This window comes from Nipponia nippon, unplaced genomic scaffold (genome assembly GCF_047370975.1).
Source record: "Nipponia nippon isolate SJK-2023a ecotype South Korea unplaced genomic scaffold, ASM4737097v1 scaffold_1, whole genome shotgun sequence".
NCBI classification, from domain to species: domain Eukaryota; kingdom Metazoa; phylum Chordata; class Aves; order Pelecaniformes; family Threskiornithidae; genus Nipponia; species Nipponia nippon.
Window position 1 is genome coordinate 108763371 of NW_028262290.1, and position 19955 is coordinate 108783325.

General features: G+C 38.6%; 1 protein-coding gene across 12 annotated transcripts in view; it reads left to right on the plus strand.

Moving 5' to 3' along the window:
- TPK1 (thiamin pyrophosphokinase 1) overlaps window positions 1-19955 on the plus strand; it is a 306307-nt gene that overhangs the window by 36083 nt on the left and 250269 nt on the right. For 9 of the 12 annotated variants that reach the window (XR_015706569.1, XR_015706568.1, XR_015706576.1 and 6 more), the window contains exon 2: window positions 19852-19926. The exons of 1 other annotated variant lie outside the window; for it this stretch is intronic. Coding sequence is in view for 7 of the 11 variants with exons in the window: in XM_087766426.1 (XP_087622552.1) it covers window positions 19852-19926 (75 nt within the window). In the remaining 4 variants the exon portion in view is untranslated. Of the gene's footprint in view, window positions 1-14145; window positions 14211-19851; window positions 19927-19955 lie in introns of those variants that run through there. 2 more of the 12 variants (XM_087766368.1, XM_087766436.1) reach the window with 2 other exon arrangements.

Below are 19955 nucleotides of genomic sequence, written 5' to 3' on the forward strand. Positions count from 1 at the left end.
CATTTCCATGGGTTAAGGGGAGGTGTTGGGGAGAGGGGCTGTTTTACTTCTCTCCTTGTCCTTGGTCATCGCTGCACTGCGTGGCTGGAGGGACTGGAGAGCAGAATGCGTGCCTGGCTGTAATTGCGTAGCAGCTATGTCTGACCTGAAGCATTAGGGATGCTGCTGTGCGCTCAGATGTGAAGTTACGCAGCTTGGCTGTTGTTCCTTTGGGACTTAGAAAAGTTACCTGAAAGCCACGTACAGCCATTACTCTACCTCTGCTTGAAACTGTTCCTTGTGTAAAAACAGCCATCTCAGCCAAGTAGTCTTAGTGCCATTGTGCATTTAGTTAATTTAGTGGGGGATTTTTTTGTTTGAGGGGGTTTGCTTTGAAGATGCAGAGCAGTTGATGTGATACGCTGCCACACTCAAAAATACCCTGACCTATTTATTTGCAAAATCACCACCTTTTATGTTGTATTCATTTAGTTTATAAGCCTAATTCACTGTGCAAGCGTTGCAGCAAGCTTGCTGCTTGGTTCACTGGTGACTTTGTAACCCTCCCTCTTCCAGGTAGCTGCCTAGTGTCAGATTTCCAGTCCAGGTGTGTATCCCTGTTTTTCAGGTGCAACAAAAAAAGTATCTGAGCTTTTGAAAAATATGCTTTAAAGGAGCACTAGCGTGTTAGTGTTTTCCAATTTCTGGAGGTCACACCACATTATAAGCAATTTTTGTGTTGTCACTCAAAAATGTTTGGATAGTTACTCAGTTCAGATGTGCGGTATTTTGAAATTCATGGCTTTTAGATTTGAACTGGATATTCAAAAAGTGGAAACACATTTCAGGTTCCTTCATTTGTTTTTATGATGGTAGCATTTGGTGCCAAATGGGGCATTTTAATCACTTTTTTAATGCTGAAATTATGTGATTTTTTTTTTATTTTTTTTTTTTAGCATTCCACACCGGAGAAGTAAGGTAATTAGAAGAAAAGATTCATTTGTGTGTCTATAGAGGTATATTTAGCAGTCTACTGAATTGTCATTTGAATTTCAAAATGCTTTGAAAAGTACAGGTTTACATTTATTTAAAAAAAAAAAAAAAGACCTCAGCAAGAAATTTTTTGCAGGGCAAGCACCATATGTAGTTTTATTGTACATGGTGGTTGATTTTAGCTTTCTAAGGAATACAGAGTTAGAAGTAAACCTGCATCTGCACTCTGCTGTTTTGTTTTTTCATCATGGAAACTTCATTGATTTAAAAACTACAGGTGTGAAACTTTCCTCATTAAATTGCATACTACAGTTGATAGGGCAAATCCATCTAAACCATTATCTTCTCTCTGGAAAATGAAAAAAAAATCTGAAGTGTTGCTGACCTGTTTTAACTGAGTATCATTATAGCAAAAAAGGAAATAAGGGAAGGTATGCTCTTAAAATATTTAAGATATAAGACTGATGCATCTTTTAAAAAAGTAATATTTAGGAGACTGAGCAAAAAAGACCTTTGCATTATTTGGTATTAGGTGGTTCTTCCAAGCTCATCAAGTGCAGCTATTGAAGGTAACCATGGTGTGTGAACACTTTTCTTGGTATTGATTATTCCAATAAGATCAAAGATAATAAGACTGCATGCTGGATGGAGTTTTGGGATAGGATAAGCTTAAAAGCCAACATACTGGGAATGAAGGAAAAGCTGGAAGAGGGAGTGAAACATAAGAGCAGCTTTGCTGAAGCTTTAGCTTCTGTCTGCCTCGCTGAAGGTGAAACACTTGTGTGTGCGCACTTCGTATCTATAATTTCTTTCACTAACCTTTCTCCTAATGATCAAAACAGCCTGTTCTTTTAGCGTGTGTCAGGAAAAATTGCACGAGGGTGGAGGGAAGTTAGTTACAGACTTTCACCGTTGGTACATGGGGTGAAGTGGTGGCCCGTTAGAAAACCAACACAGAACCGCCTGTGGGTACAGGATCTCTGCAGAGGACTCAAACTTAGCAAGTCATTTTGACACTGTGACAAGCCCTGGGACAGGGGTGGGATTGTGCCCACTAAACTTAGGTTTGACAATACATGATAGAGCCAGTGAAATATTTGGTTACGAGACTTTCACCAGTCATGACTGCCAGCTCATGTATGTCCCAGTGCTTCCCGAGTCTCCGCGCGTCACTCTGCTGACGGCCCAGGCAGCAAAGTCGGTATCGGTGCCAGCGAGTGCCACGTGCCAGCTCAGTGTGTGCTTAGTCTTGAAAAGTTGCCCCAGCTTTTGTAACTGTTGTTATTACTTAGTAAGGGCCTCTAAAGATCTGTTTGTGTTTGGCTATTAATTCATCACTACAGTTAAGAGTGTTTGTATTTGTTAATGTTTTTTAAAAATGTTCTTAAAAGAAGATGTTAATGGCCCCTCAGTTTAATCTGATTTAAACTGCTTATCATTTTGCTTCTAGGCATATGTGTTTTCTTCCATTAATACTACTACTGTTTGCCATAGTCAGACTGACATAAGTAGGACCCGTTGCGTTGCAAGTAGTTCCTTTTGTGTGTAGCAGTGTCTGTGATTATGAAAGAGAGTTCCTTTTCTTTAAATAAAGGATTTGCCTTTTTTATTAGACCTGAAGGCTATTAAGTTTTAAATGCCATTTGTTTTTCATTAAAAAGGCTTTTCTATTTTAAATCCTTGACTTATTTTTATTAGAAAAGTATTATTCAGCTTTTTTTTTTTTTTTTAATTTATTGGTGCTTAATCCATCAGCTAAATACAGAGCTGTAATCCTGTATGGCAAAGTATGTCTTGCTGTGTGCATGGGTGTGTGCACATGTGTGTATGTGCATGGATATTTTTATGCTTCCATAGTTCTTTTTCTCCTTTGACTTCCTCTTCTTCCTCTAAATTTGTCCTAGGACAGAAATTATAAACCTTGATTAAAGATTTATTTACATTCACATGCAGAACTGGAAAATCAACGCAGTCCTGAAGGGACTAGTCTTCATCCTTCTTTTCTTTCATTCTGTCCATGATTAGAGATGCTCTTTGAATGTGCTTTCTAAAATAAAAACTTCTATTTGATATATTTTCCTCAGTTCATCTACATTTAGTTGCAGCGCTACCTCCTGTTTCAAAATCAGACAGATGAACCATCTGCTGGAGTCATATGAGCGTTGCAGATGGGATCAAACCTACAATTTATCAGCTGTACCCTTGTTAAGCATTGTCATATTAGTCAATAACTATCTCGGTTGTGGCCTTAGGGAGGAAGTGGGAGGTGGCGTAGGAAGCCCGAAAGCTGTTAAACTGGAAGTAACGTGTATTCTCAGTAGATCTTACTGATGGGAAACTTTGATTTGGTTGTAGTACAGTTATAGTGGGGCAGAAGCTAAAGTTCTTACCCACGAAAGTACACAAATAGCAGATTGCAATTTCTGCAACTTCTCTTTTCTGGTGAAATTTTACGCAGAGTACGAGGCTCCCCCACGACACACTCCCTAACGTTATGAGTCTCGTATAGAGAAGATGCCCCCAGGTGGGGGACGCTGTAATACCCTGGCTGGGGAGAGAAGGGGGTTGTCACTGAGATCTCCTTCTTTAAAGATTCACTCGCCATGGTGTGTTGCAGCACTGATCAAGAGATCTTGATGTTGGTGGTCAAACTGAACCCCTTTGGTTTACGCACATGACCCAAAGTTTTTGGTTTTGCCTGTCACCATCACCAACATGCATTTGTGTGTTAAAGTTTGACTAGCTGTGGTTGTAGTCAGAGTGTTAGAGACACAACTGTGTAAAGAAGCAGTGTTACAGTCTCCAAAGACATGGCATAGCAGTTACTGCACTGGGCACAAATTAGCATGAATCCATTATGGATTTATGCCTCAACACAAAACTGTAACACAGAGAGAGGTGATGCTGTCCTGAAATAAACTACAAAAATCACAGTGGGTTTTTCAGCTGTTGATTTTTTCTGACTAATTTGAACAGGCTTTTTTGCGCTTATGAGAAGTGTTAAGAGAATGAAAAAAAATCTGTTATTCAAGTTAAATTATTTAATAGTCCTTTTGACCTTTTGCTTTTGAATTATGAATTACAAAATTTTGCAGGGGTGTCAACCTCTGTAGAAAAATCTTGAATTATTAGAACTCCAGTTTGGCATCTTCTGTTCTTTGTCTGACAGATTGGACTTGGAAAACTAGTTTGATCTGCCTATTTCATACTCATATTTGGTATAAAATGTACTAAACTATTATTGAATTAAAAACCTCTAAGGTTTTTTTTTTATTTTGACAGTTCACTTGTTTATGCTTTTCTCATTTATGTGCAGAATTGGTTGTCCGTACAATTTTTACATGTACAGGCTACTACAGCTGAGAAAAATACAAGTAAGCAGATTTATTTCAGTGGCAACTGTTGCCATTTTTTTTTAAAAATACCAGTTCTGCAAATACTTAAGGTCTTTGTTTAAAGTTAGAAGTCTGCAAACATGTTTTTGGCTTAATATCCTAACTGTGGCTGCGTTGGTGTCCTTTCTTGGCCAAGTGATATTTGGGGAAAAAACTGGAGTAGTTTTGAAGCTGATAAGAGTGAGAGATTCTTTTGACTTTGTGAGCCATCATGGTTTAGGCCTGACCGTGAAAGTAATCAGCTTTTTGAAGAACAGATAATAGTTTAAAGGTTGCGACCTCAAAAATTTATTTCTACACGTTAGCTTTATAGGCCTCATTTTTATCATTCCCATAATTCTAAAAAATACCATGCTACTTCCTCGTTTTTAGCCTTTAATCCAGTGTGAAATTGGAAATGTTGGTTAAAGTGACCAAGTGATATTTGAGAACAAAAGATTCTAAAATATTTCCATTTAGCAGAGAAGATGTACTGTTAATATTTTCCTGAAACCTTGGACTTACCAAAGAGAAGTGCTTTCCATGACAAAATTTGAATCTCATAGGTAAGGTTGCTGCCATGTGCAGGAGCTGTTGTCCAGAGGAGGAATTATATAGAGTAAGAAAAACTGTAGTACAGGAAATTGGGGTGAAAGATTTTTTTTGTCAACAAAAGAGGAGAAAAAAAATGTGATGACGGTGATTAAGGAGTTCTCCTGGTTGAACTCCAGACTGTCCACTGCTATTTATCTTATTTCCTTTTTCTTCTGAAAAGGTGCCGTTCCATTTCTTTGCATATTTTTGTGTCTGAATACTGTGATGACCTCTGTGATGAGAAAAGTGAATTTTAACCAACTAGAGCAATGTTAGGCAGAAGTTTTTTCAGATCTTTGTTATGAGTTTCTGGCCTGGACTTGTATTCCCATGCAGAAACCCACTGATTTCAGATGGACTGTGTCTGGTTTTGCCCCAGTTGGTTTCAGTGTAGACGGAAGTTTACAGCTTAGCTGGGAAGAAAACCCTGGGGAGATAATTTCAGACTCTTAACTTATACACTAGAGAACACTGCTTCTCATACAAATTGCTACAAATCTCCGTACTTAGTGAGGCCAACTGTGAAATTAGAATAATAATGCTTATGCACCTTTGTAAAGTGATTTCAAATCTATAAATGGAAATTTAAGTTCAAAGCATTATTATTAAACACATTTTCCAGATAGGGTAATGAAGAAGAGAGAGGCTTAGCTCCTTCTCTCAGTATGTTTCCCCAAAATGTATCAACTCGCTGGTCAGGATGTATTTTCTGTGCCTCTCTGGATCTTATAAACAGCTGATAAAAGTCTTTTACAGCTAATGTTTAGTCTGCATAAATTATGCTTTTAGATATTCAGCTATAATTTCCTCTAGAAGTTGACCCAAATGTTGCTTAACACATAAAAAAATGCTCATCAAGATAGAAACCATTTAATTTTTTTAAGGAAACTTTTATTTTAAGGGGGTGGCTGTAGACTGAGTATGAGATGATCAGCGGTTCTATAAATTGAACTACTCTGTTAGTCCATGAAGCAGATGAGGAAAGCTGAAGGTTTCCTTATGCAATCATATTACAAAAATCATTAGATTAAGAAATAGTAGTAAATGTGATACTGTTTTAATCACCCTTCTGTTTTTAAGCCTTTAGGATTTGCATTGTCAAGTGTAGCTTCTTTGCTGTAAAGGCCAGAAAATTGCTTTAAATAAATGAAAGTTAATGGTAAGGCTGTATGTGGGACTTTCTCAATACTGAAAATGGCAAAATTCCATTGATTTTTAAAATCTATCAAATACTATGAAGTTCAAGCCTTTGAAGCACTGTAAGCGGTTGTCTGTTAAATTTCAATTTCTTGTTGAAAGTACCAGTATGATTCAAGTTGCACTGGGTTATGTGAATTGGTCTCGTGTTCACTAGGACACTGATTTGGCAGAGGTTCTGGTGGAGGACCTAGGCACTGTTAAAATGGAAGCAAATGTGTAGTTCCCCTGGAATGGGTCAGGTGGCTTTATGATTTAAATCTGAGCCTGCGCTACGGTGTCATTTTGGTGGATTTTTTGGAGTGGGTCGTTGATGTTTCGGACTGGGTGTGCTGCATGTTAAAGATATTTTTCAAAGGCAGCAGTTAATCGGTGAGTTCTTGATACTTCTTTCTCAGTATCATTCTGCTTGAGGCTGTGAGGATGTGTGGACAGCTGTATGCACGCAAAAGGCGAAGTGACTTAAGAAAATATTAAAAGAAGCTGGAGAGAAATGCAGGTCTCTGCAGAGTTTTTGAAGGATCACAAAAAGCAATGGTGAATTTCGATGGAACAGCAATGTAAGCACTAGAATATGCATTGAGGTCCACTTTAAATAGTCAAATAAACCAGAAGACATCAGGATGAAATTATTTTATGACGGTCTTTATATTCACTGCAGGAGAAGCAATAAAGATATTTACAATACAAAGTTGTGTATAAGGAACCTAAATTAGGTTTCAGAAAGAGATACTGCTTATTTAAAAAGAGATGTTCACTAAGGCAGTCATGTTACTTTTCTGCTGTATGGATTTATGGTTTTGAAATGGTTATGCCCCATAACTCTTAATAAAGCTTGACAGTTTTAGTACTGAAATTGAAGGAGCTGGTTGGAAAGACAGTCTGCAAACAAGGCCTCTCTTAGTGGTCCCAGAGGTTGTCTTTGTTTACAGGTTTTACTGTATTGTGGAGGAAGGAAGAAAGTAACAGTTATCTTTAATTATACATGATCTGCAGCATGTCAAAACAAGGGACTATAAGCAAGCACAAGTGGCTTATAATAAAAGCAGTTATCATAGACTTTGTGTAGTGACTAAACCTACCAAACCTTATTTGTGTGACAAGTATCTTACGGGAACAGATTGTCATAATGATTTGGGGGCTCTGCTTGTGTAAGTAGTCTACTTACAGGCGTGCTGTGGGGGACCTCCTTATTGTGAGCCTGTGTTTGCTGGATATGGTATCCTGTTCTACCAGACTACAAAGTGATCCAAATAATACTATCAGACCATTTACTTGCAAAGAGCTTTTTCAGTCTTATTTAAAAGTTAGATGAAGGATGAACAGCTCTCACTCCAAAATTTTCAACATTAAGTAATTTTTTATACCTCTGGAAGAAGCATCAATATTCTGGCAGTGTTCTACATTTGTTTCTTTATCACCCAGTAGTTTGATTCCAAAACGCAAATGTTGGCCAGTTCCTGATTTTAGTAAGTCCACCAAGTAGCTTCTCAGAGCTATTCAGTCCACAGAACTTGGATTCTAGGTCTTATTTTTCTGCCAGATGCAACACAATGACATATTGCAGAATAAAATCTGAAGAGGAACTTTGTCCAGGTTACATAAAAATTCCTTACGTGGCTGATAATGTAATGCAATTTTGATTGCCTTTGTTTTTTGTAGCTTTCTTTTCATTTATTTTAGCTTGTTTTCTCCAGATGCAGATTTATCTATTTAGAAAATATATAGAAGTAAGTCTTAAAAATGTTTTGTTAAAAAAAAAAAGAAGCCAGTAGTGGATGTAAAGTTATAGAATGTCCTAAAACAGGCAGCAGAACTAAGTTGCCTCCATTGGGTAAAAAATTAACTCTAGAAATAATAAAATGAAGCCCATGAAAACAGAAGATACTATTTTAGAAGTGAAATGTTTGTGAAGGTTGTCGGTAGATTACAGTCATTGCCTTTCCTTCCTACGTCTGTTAAAAGGATTCTCAGGATAATAGTGGAAGACGTTCTCCTCCTTATCACTCTTTAACAGCACCTCACTCTGGGGGCCTGAACGCTCTCCCGCCACCACCACTGCTTACGTGGGCTGTTGTTCTGACCACCATGAAAGCCCCTGTTGCCCTTGGTGAACCTTCTGGATGGCACTCAGATCTGCTGCCTTCAAAGTACAGGAGAATCTGCTCTGGGAAAACTGCAAGACTGAAAAGGTGGTATGGCATGAATGTAGTCTCTGGCATCCAGCCCGAAGAGGCAGGAGGTGTTGCAGAACCTACTGTCTCAGCATGAATTTTCCTCAAAGTGTATGAGGTGAAATCCTGGGAGTCAATGGGAGTTTTCTCATCAATCTCACTCGTTATTTCTGAGGCGTAAATAATTGATGGTTGCAGAGATCACTTATAATTTACGCAACTGTTTTAAACTCAGTAAACCTTCTAAATACAAAGTCCAACCAACTTCAAAGTCCGTGGTAGCCTGGTTGAATGCTACGTGCAGTTAAATAAGTATTTAATTAGTAAACAAGAGTTCAGGCAGTAAGAGATACTGTATTTCATTGGGATGGCTGAAGGGAGATAGGGAAACAGAAGTTTGTAAAGTTGTCCGAACTAGAATTAGGCCAGAAGCCATCTGTGATTTTTAATGTTTGTTATAAGATCAGACTGAGAAGCAGAAAGGAACTTTTGTTTCTTAGTATTTGCTCATTTGCTGAACACGGATGTGGTCTTCCTGCAGTCACATAATGCCCGTTTTCCCATTTCTGAAAATGGGACGTTACTGACTGCACTCACAACATTATACTGGAGTTTAGCCCTTGGGCGATTCAGCAAATGCACATATGTCTTTTAGCCACGGTGTACTCATCTTGAGCGTGGTAGTTAGACTGTGTGTACAGGGCAGAGGGAGAATTTGGTGTATACGAAGAGTACAATCCATCAGAGTAAGTGTACTAAAAAGGAATCAGGCTGAGCTTGTCAGTGGGAATACCATGAGCAGCGGGAAGAATGAAGCATCTAAAATCCTGCTCTGTTGGATCTAGGCATCTTATGCTGTGCTGCAGGAAGTTATTTCCTCCTTTTGTGACTCCAAGTGCCGAATCTTCTGAAGACAGTGAGAGAAGCACCCTTCTCACCTGAAAAATACCCTACAAAACCAGAGGTTACGCTTTTCTCTGAAAGCATGTCACACGTTAGGCAGGAGGCAACAGTGGGTATAATGTTCTTGTAACACTGTGGTGAAGTAATTCAAGGCGTGAAAGAGAGGTTTGGATAAGTAAACGTTGGAGAACAAACTATCCAGATCAGTGGACTGCAGAGTTGGACTTCCATGTGCTCCTCCTGTTTAACTGTTTTATGAAAATAATTCAATTAATTTATTTAACTTTTGGAGCAGGGAGGGAAGGGTCTGCTTCCCCGAGAATAACGTCGTGTCTGGGGAGGAGAGTGCTGTCTTGACTGAAGCGGGATTTGGATGTGAATTCCCTCTGACAGAGAAGGAACCTGAATGTGGGTCATCAGCCTCCCGAGGGAGCGCTCCAACTATTAATTGGTGCTGATAAAAGGTATAGCTCCTTCCCAGTTTTTAAAAAGGAGATGGCTGACATGGTGACGCTGGATCTATTAGGTATGCTCTGAGAACAGCTACTTCAAACAAGATCACTAGAGAAATGTCTAGTTGGTGGATAGCAGTGGTGTTTTGAGATCAAAAGAGGCATCAGGTTCTGTCAGCCTCTTGAACTTCAGGTGCCTCTTGGTGCAGGTAGAAATCAGACTTTTATATGCATAGGAAATGTTAATGCCAATAACTGAAGTGTCAGTGGAGTGCTTGGTGGCAGCAGAGCAGGGGTTTTGAGTGCTGAGCAGTCAGGCACATACGTGTTCATGTGGATCTTACTCTTTGGTCAGTACTTTAATATGTAAATCATTAGATATCTATTAAATTTTGTTAATCCTATAGAAAATACCCAAAGATATCTGTTGACCATAGATAGGTGAAATAAGATGGCATTATACTGTTTGTAGAGCTGAATGTTTGCCAAGGTTATTGTGCTTTATGCCAAAGAGACTAGTGCCACCTGCCTTCTCTGCCTTTTGATTCCTTGAAGTCACCTTACTCTTGCAGCGTGCAGATTGAGCTGCCGATAACGGCTGAAGTTCTCAAGTCAGCCAGGGAGTTTGTATGCCTAGTTGTATCCCTAGAAATGGAGATGTCCCAGATAACAAGTATTGTTAGCATGGTGTGTTCAGACAATGTGATGCTGTGTTTTTAAACTGCAAGGAGGACATTATATTAGACCTGGCTATTAATCAGCTAGAAAGTGAGCAACTGTCTTGGGTTTTCTTTTAAGGTTGGAACTCTACTTGAATAGTAATAGTAGTTTTGGGGCACTGAAGACATTGGTCGGTGGTTCCTAAAGTTTCTCTAAAGTGAAGATACTGTAATATATTTTTGAAGAAAAAAGGTTAAAACTAGGAGCTAATGTTTTATAGTAATTTGTGTTTATTTTTCAGCCTGAAGATAAAATGGAAATGTCATAGATTGTCTCTGCATCAGCTTTCAATTTTGCTTTGATGTAGATTTAAGCTCCAATCCTAATGCTCTGTGCCTAGAAATTTTAAACAGGAAAGTAAAATTTACCATAACACTATCAATATTTTTATAGCAAACCTGTATGTCTAATTCTTGTCCTTTAAGAGCTTCCAACTGATATTGAACTTAGAAGGTGTGAAATGGGTACTGTCTCAGAAGATGACTTGCCTGTGAATAACAAAGGAAAGCATTTAGTATATTTTGTTTTTTTAGAAGGTAGTTTCAGCAAAATTCATGCACTTTTAAAGTTTATGTGCAATATGAAAGGTCGTGTCAGATTCTGCAACCTTGGGGGCTAGACTTACCATTCTGCAGGAAATTGTCCCTCCTCCTGCTATTTTACTGTATTTATTTTATTCATCTCTTCAGCCTCAGCTGGCTATTTTTTTCCATGCCACAGGATGAAATATATCTGACTAATGTCCTAGACCCTTACTTGTCTGTGCCTATGTCAGAAATCTCTCTCTTTTTTGGATCGCTGGGCGACTTGAGTCCAACAGGTAGGTGTGAAAACTGGAAGTGTATAACCGATTAGGTGATAACGTCTCAGCTAAAAAAAAAAACCAACCCTGCTGCTTCCAGATAATTCTGAACTGTGTTGTGCTCAAGTTGAACTGAAAGTCCTATTTGCACAAAGCGCAGAATGATGGATGGATGGATGGATGATCCAGCAACATCTCTGGAGACAAGCAGCAAGGGTATGAGGTAAACCAAGCCAAAGGCCTTGCAGTAGTAAATGGTGCATATGTCAATGTGTCTCTCCAAGAGCCTGTTAGGGTTTATGTACCTTGCTACCTCTCCGAAGTGATTGGTTACTCCGACGGGTTTATATTCAAATGAGAGTTGGTAATAGGGCGCAAGCATCATTTCCACGTATATAACAGTAAGAAGTTTGATGGTTATGATTTATATTTAAATAGACAGTTCTCATGATTCAGTTCAGTTGAATGTTGCCCTCGGGAGTTGAATCCTGCCATGAAGTTTCTTTGTGTTGCTGGACAAATTATCTAAAACTGAAGATTCACTACTGGGAACTGTGTGATCTTATTCTGCTTGACCAAACTGAGGTGTTTGACACATAAAGAGCAGAAGTCCCAATCACTCAGAAATGCAGCTAGCGACTATAGGAGTTTGTATGAAAAGAGGTGTCCCATCACATACTGAGATGAAAAACACAGCCCCCGCAGACTCCAGAGGAGCACCAGAATTAATTGATGAGTTTTCATTGCAAGGCGTAGCACCCTTCTAGGAGCAGCAGTGATCAATAATGTAGGTAGGTTATCCTGTGTGTATGGCCATGTTTGTGACTTATTGTGAAAAATTAGTTGTTTTGGATTCATCCACATAAATTCTTGTACAGGGCTCTCCAGAGATTACTACATTGCAGCTTTTCAATAAGACTGTTTGCACAAATCCCCTTTTTCTTCCTACTCCTCTTGCTGGAATTTGCCTGGAGAATTAAGAGCTGTAAAATATTTAAAAATCAATAGAATTTACATGAAAAAATTAACACTAAAATGCATTGACAGGGATAATGTTGCCTTTGCACAAAAAGCAGCTGGGTATGCATATTTGATTTATTCATTCAATAAGTTTGAGAACATGTTTGTAAGGTCTGTGATCCTTTTGCATAATTTGTGCTGGTTTATTATTGGAGTTGTCACTCTTACGAGGAAAATTAAATGGCTTGTTTGGAGGCTTGGGATTCAGTGTGGTAAAATGCAGCTACACAATGTTTTATAAGTAGTGGCTATAATTAATACAATAGTCTAAGCTTAACTGTTTCTCTGAATTAAAGCTGACAACTACCTTGTTAGCAGAGCACAGATGTAGGGAGTGGATTTTACTGACTGACTTGAAAGAACTTTTTCCATTTTCAAAGTAGCAGTTCTGCAGGAGTTGTGAAACATTTTAAACACGAAGCGTTTACATACCAGAGCGTTGATTTGGGCTGCACAAGTTTGAAACGATTCTTTTTAGATTCCCTGGTATCACAGCAGAGCACTGGGTTACCTGGTGAAGGGAAGCACTGCTGGGGAAAAATTTAGTTCAAGAAAGAGAACAGCAAAGTGAGGAGCATTTTTGTATAAGGTGCACTATTTGTTCAGTACAAAGTGATGTTTTGTTCTGAAAGGCAACCTGAAAAAGTAGTATCTTAGGATTTGATTTAAGTGCTTTTCCCGGCATTTATACTGCAGATAAGCTCAAGTTTTGGGCTAACACTCCCCCTCGCCTTCCCTACACAACAGATAAAAGTGTCAGGCTGCCTCTTAAGTAGAACAATCTAAAGTTAGAGCCAAATTTTGATGAGCATAAGATTACCAAAATCTGTTGCTCACTTAAGTTAAGCTGATCTTGTGGCATTAGTCATCTTAGTTTGGTAAAGACATTGTTTAAAAAATAAAAAACTGATAAGCCAAAATCCATGCAACTATTGGTATATTTACATTAGCATTTTATTTTGGATCAAGAGTATGCTTTTGAAGCAAGTCTCCTGATCCTGCCTATTTACTGTGCTTTGCTTTACATTGCGAAGTGGTTTTGGAATATGTAAGCTGATTTCCTTTTGGATGAAACTAAAGATGTGCTCCAGGAGTGCACATAATGCTCTCCTACTGCTAATGGGTATTTAGTCTATAGGACCAGACTAGACCTAACCTGAAGTAGCCTTCCTCCCTCCCTTTCTTCACAAAACATGTATAATGTGAGTATCATACCTTCAGCATCAACAGTTCTGCTCTATAGACCTGATTTTTTTGTGCCATGCTACTTGCTAAGGTAGACGTAGATAGTGCTCATAGTCAGTGAGTTGCCAAACACGTTCATTGATTAAACCAGAATCTTGTCCTTTGAGGCAGAAGCCGAATTTCAAGTATAATTGCCTGTTAGGAACTGCATCTGCCTATCGGATAGGAAACTGCAGGTTTTGCTTCAATGTCTAAAAAACAAAAAACAAAGAACCACAATGAAGAAGCCCTTTCAGGAAACGGGGGATGCTCCTTAGTCTGATGGACTCCCTCTCCTTAGTTTTTGTCTAATCAAACATTTACTTACTTAATTTCTGATGGGGAGGCTGTTCCAGTTGAGTGTGTTTGGGAAGTAGATGGTAGCTCTTCAAAACAAGTCCTGAATGAAATGGTCCGTTTCAATAAGCTGGCAAGTAATTCTTCCCAGAGCATCGGTTTTGGACTTAACACTTGGTAACAGGTGCTTACTTGGCAGAAAATGATGTACATTTGGTGCTGATCCCCCAAACTTCTTTCTTTTAGTTTTGAAATCCCACGTTCTCTGCGTTTTAGGTAACATCTGTGTATGTGCTGAGCATCTATTTGCTTTTTCATAAAGACAAGGTTAAAAAAAAAAAAAGGCAATGTATTGTCATTTGTTTTGTGGAAACTCTGATTCACTGTTTTGGATTTATTTTTTTTTTTTTCCCCAGTGATAGGTAGAAGAAATAGCCTGTTAGGACTGCACTAAAAATGCTGATGAATGTCAAAGAAAAAGGTAATTGTGGTGCTACAACTAATACAGCAAAATGAAAGAAGTTTTACCAAGAAGCTTTTTGAGATTGTAGTGAGCAGTTAGAATACTTTTCCTTTGGGTGTATTCAACGGTACAATAATTTTCTGCCCTTGGAGGCAGCAAAAGATACCATTTTAGGGTCCTTTCTCTTTCACTGATGTAAAACCAGAATACTTCAGGTGTAATCAGTGGCATTTTTCTACATGAGCCTTCATTTAAGCACGAATGTGGGCTACTTATTAAAGTAGTATTCTTTAAATAGCCATGTTCCCAATTTAAGGAATATTAGTATTCAAACCTTTTTTCCTTAAGTGTTTGTTAAAATTGTCTGCTCCAATTCATTACAATGATTTTTTTTTTCCTCAATACCATAATTCGTACCTTTGTAAGCTCACTTGTTAATTATCCCTTGTTAGTGATATCTGCTTCACCAATAGCAGAAGTTCTCGTTCCAGCTTTTGTTTGACTTAGTAATGCTTGCCACTACACAGGAGCCAAGTTTTTCAATCCACACAGTATGTTAAGAAATTTTTTAAAGAATTGGTATTTTCTGATTTTTTTAGTAGATTGTATTTCAATTAAGTAGTTTTATTTATTAATTAAAAACAACCAAACATAAAACCTACACCAAAACCAAACCCCAAACCAACAACATAGCAAGTTGCTTCAGTAATTTTGCGTTGGTGATCTGTAGTAATGGCCTTATCTATCTTCACTGTAGTTCTGCATGAACATTATTTTGTTATGTTGGCTGGTTTCATGAATTGCTTTCTTTAGGGTTTATTATGATAGGCTCCCACTAAATATAACTTACGTAGAATTCTTATAATCACAATTTCAATGCTAATTCTCCTGCAATAGAAGAAATTTCAACTGCCACATGAGGAGCTGCCTCAGCCTGTTGCTCCACTGCCTTTTGTCAGTGTCATTGTTTTGGAATTGTGAAAAAACACCTTGTCCCTTCCCACTTACTCTGACATTTAAGTAGGCAGTGACTGTTCATGTAAAAAACGAATCTGGGGGGCAGGAATTTCCTGAATGATGGTACCAGAAACCAAATTTTTGTTGTTGTTGTTATTGTTTTCCTATATCCTGGAAAGTAGACTGCTGTGAGAGCAGCAACATGAGCAGGAGGAAATTTTCAGTGGGATCACTCAGAGTTTTTCTCTATCAGAAGCTCATTGTGTATTTGGACTCCCACCTATCCGCAGTATCTTTTCAAGGGGTCTCGGTTAGTATCTTGGATATCTAGATGTATTTCTACCAGTACAGAAATTTTCCGAAACTTTGTAACAGTCTTCAACTTTCTAGATAAAATGAATGAAATACTTTACTAATGGTAAAATCCCTCTGCCCTTGTACTACCTGTCTCTTTCCTCCTCCTTCCTCCGTACTAAACCTGCCTCTTCATGGAAGATGCGTGAGAGATCATTGGAGAGAAAAGGAATGGCTCCTCTTCAGGCAAGCAGTAAAACACAAATACCAAACCACAAACCAAAACATGAATTGCTGAGCAGAAGCCCCTTTCTGCGGTTGAAGCTCTGACTTTGGAGTCATGCTTTGTTAGCACCTTGAGGCGTGCCTGTATCTCAGGACAGCGTATCCCTGCGTTGCGTGGTACCGCTTACGTTGTTTCACAAAGACTGGGAATAGCAGTGATCTTTCCCAAAGGCCCTCTTGTTTGAAGCAATAAAAGCTTTTTCCCCTTTGGAAAATTAAATAGCCAGGAAGCTCACAGTATGCGGAATAACTTCTAGCGATATTATTCTAACACTGAAAGGAAACAAAGAAGGGGCATTATACATATTATTTTATTAGCTACCAGGGAAAAGGTTGTCTTTAAAAATATATATGCCTTTTGCATATGCTTTGTGACAGACATACAGCCTGAAGACTGGCATGTGACAAGGGGAAATCAATAAAAAATGCATAATGATGATATAAATATTTATAGAATAGCTAGATGAGTATAATATGACAGGGAGAAGCCAGGAAGGCTTTTAGAATAGCAAATGTGTGCTCTAAAATATATTGGAATTCTTCTGAGTGAGTTAAAATGGGGTAAAAAGGCATTGCATAGGCCGTCAGAGACATTCACAACACCTTTGACTAAAGTCCTTTCTAAGGAACCATGAGAAAAGCTTTGTCAAAGAAGTGCAGCTAAATAAAAGTTGGAAAGCAGACAAGGGAAAAAGTTTTCAGAAAGGATGAGGTTATTCACTGGTGGTCCCGGTGGGACTTGTAGGGATTGTTGATTGATTTGCAGCCTAGGAAAGTAAGGAAATGGTTCTCTGTGTTTCCAGCAGGACTAAAATGATCCAGCTTTATCCAAAGACCAGGAATTTTCCAAGTCTGCTAAAAGATATTTTTTTTAGCTAGATTTTTGCATATAACTGGCTGTTGATGTAGTTGTGCATCTGTTAATACGTATGTCTGTAAGCTATACCTGTAAGACTGCAAGGTTTATAAGCAGCAAATAGGAAAACAAGTGGATAAGACTGGAGGTGAACAAATTTAGTTCCCTAAATGCAAGGAAAAATTTCCTAAAGTCATCCTTCTGTCCTCTTGTCCTGTAGAAATTAGGCCTTACTGTGTGGCTGATTCCTCTACGGGAGGACTTACATTGTGGGATTTGACTCCATTCATTCTCTGTGTTGATGTAAACATCAAGAATAAGCTGGAGGTTTTGTATGGAGGAATTTATTCTTTTCTGCTTGTGCTGCAGATGGCTGAATTTGCTCAGTCTGCAAAAGCTGCAGGAAAAGTACATAATGAAAGAGAAAATTATACTAAAAATGGAAGAAACTACGCAAGAGACCAACTTGTTCTAACAAAAGGCCAACAAAAGCTTCTTCAGTGGAGATACCCGTATTTGGGGACAGGTTATTTTCGCTGCTGAATTCTTGCTTACAGAATTCTCTTTCCCGTTAGTCCAAACAGAGCACAATTTTGTTAATGATTGGGTCAGGGTGCTAATTATCTTTGTGAAAAATGGATGGGCAGACAGTCCAGGAGATAGATGCTTCCTAATTTGTTAAGGGCTTTTAAAGATAAATGGCCTTGAAGTAGATTTGTTTTCAAATGAATAGCCAGTAGAGTGCTTGGAGCAGTGGCACAGTGAGCTCTCATCAGTTTTTCTGAGTGATGGATGTTGCATATTCTGTCCGTTGACGTGGTCTTTGCCATCAGAAGTCCCAATTTATTAATAGTTTTTAGGGCAATGGTTGTAAATTATTGCAGCCCAATTTTATTACTCTTTTACATCTACCAAGGACTGAGCCCTTTGTGCAGCTTTATATTAACTCAGAGAGCACCATTAAAATGTTGACATTTAGGCTCATCTTGGTAGCATTAATCATAGCATTTTATCATTCATTAATTGCAGTGGTTTGAAATGACTGGAACGTTCACTTTTGTAAAAGCAGGAGAAACAATAATTTCCGTTTCTCCACTTTTTCAAGCCATAACTATGCTTAAAAAAACAAACAAAAAAAACTCCAAAAAGCAATGCAAAACACAAAAAACATCTCCTAATTGTGTGTGCTGGGGGCATCTACCTCTTTGCAACAACTGAACAAGTAAGAGCCAGCAGCTCTTACAAGCCTCACTTGGAAGCTCTTGGAAGTGCCATCTCTGAAAATCAGCCTCTGAAGTCTCAGTGTGGACACTTGGCTTCAAAAACATATCTTAATATATAACAAGAGTCCTCCTGATGTGCAAAAAAAGCTAAAAATCTACTGCGTTTTCATATTCTGATATTACTTAAGGGTTTAAAACAGACACAGAAATGCCTTTCGTGATTCACCAGCAGGAATAGTTTTACAGCACCCGGGTCTATTTGTATTATTGTATCAGTAAAAGAACCTGTGATGTTTGCTGGCTTTCTTCAGTGGAGGGCACCACTAGATGATTATGTTTAATATAAGGAGTTGGCAGCCTTTCCCACTTAACCATCATTAGGAGATCTGCTGCTGAGGTCCCATTTTGTGAGGCAGCTGGAAATTGGCACTTAGTTTAAATGTATTGTTTTCTGCTTTCTCTTAAAGTTCAAGGACAAGGCAAAACTGTTCAGACTACGCAAAGAAAAAGGTTTTTCTCGCTTTCCTTTGTTTACTTGGTCCTCTGACCTCTCCATTCTTTTCCAAATAGATTTATTCCATAAGAAAATTTATTCCCCTATATATACATGAATTACATAGAAGTGTGGACCATGTCAGCAAAGATGGAGGGGGAAGACATGAGGGAAGGTATTTGAAAGCACTATGCAGAAGATAGCTGTGATAAACATGTAGACTTTTTACTGGAGTAAAAATTATCCAGTTCTTCAAGTAGTGTTTCTTTTGATACTTACAAAGGAGGACAATACTGTTATTTCTGGTTTAGGGAACTGAGGCATAGAATGGGTCAGTGGAGAAACCCTAAATCACTCAAAAGGCGAGATGCAGAATAGTGGTGTCCCAGCTTCCTAACCCTCACTTTGTGCTCCCAACCATGCATTTCATTTGTTATTTTAAAGATTGGCCCCTCCCTATTCCTGCCCCAAGATGTTCCTGCACCTTCAGGACTTTCACCACCTGTATTTTCCCTAGTAACATCATATGGTTTAAGCCACTGCTTCACCTGTAGCCTTCTGCTTCCTGCTATACTGGATCTGCTTAAAAGCCCAAAAGACTTTCTAGTGATAGAGGTTTTCTATTTTCAATTACCGTGGCTTCACGTGACCAAGTAATACTTCATTAACCCAACTGCGTAAGGATATCAAGCTCCAGGGGAAACTTGTATTCCTATATGATCGGCAAGATAATTAGGAAGTGAAATAATGCAAATCCCACTACGGGCAGCTGTCTTAAGATTTACGTATTTACTCTTTGAAAGCAAAGTGTGTCATATCATAAATCCTTTTATTTTAAAGGATATGTCACAATGGACATATCGCTGGGGCAGGAGGCTTTAGGAGCTCAATCAAGTTGGATCAGTTCAGGTTGCTGGTAAATCCACTGAGATTTTTAGTCTGCAGTATCACCTAGATAACACAGGCTGAAGTTTGCTTTTGCTTTTACTAGCTTTTTTAAGCTCCTTGGGTGTGGCCTTTCATTCTGTATTTGTAAAGTATCTACCAGAGTGGATCCACCACAATTAGAGCTTCTACGTGATACGAAAGCGTAGGCACAGAAGCCGCTAATGGCAGCAACAGTTCTGCATCCACCAGGAGAGTGGAATATTGGACCTAGATTAGAGACAGCTTCATATGGAGTCAGCTACAGCCTTCCCTGTTAATAGAGGCCAGGGCGAAGCTCATATCAGTAAATGCTGCATCCAAGCGGCAGCAGCAAGCGGGAGATTAAACAAGAGAGCTGTATAGATGTGGGGTCCTGTTGAGGATGGCCTTCAGTGGGTAAAAGTCACTTATAAATTAAAAGTTCAGCAAAACCCTACCAAGTAAAAGGTTTCTAATGGAGTTCTGGCAGCTTCTCTATCTGAAAATGATGAAACCTAAGAAGCAAGGAAATTAGTAGTGTTGCTCTGAGGTGGTTGGACTAAAATTAGTATGGCAAAAGCAAAATAAAAAAGGGGGAAAAAAAATCAATATTCTTGCTAATAGGAATCAACATTTATCTTACAGGAAACCTGAAGTTTTGCCTTCTGATTCTGAACCAGCCTTTCAACAAAGGTCATTTTCATTGTCTGTGGAGCAAAGGTAATAATAACTTACATACATCTTCTTTT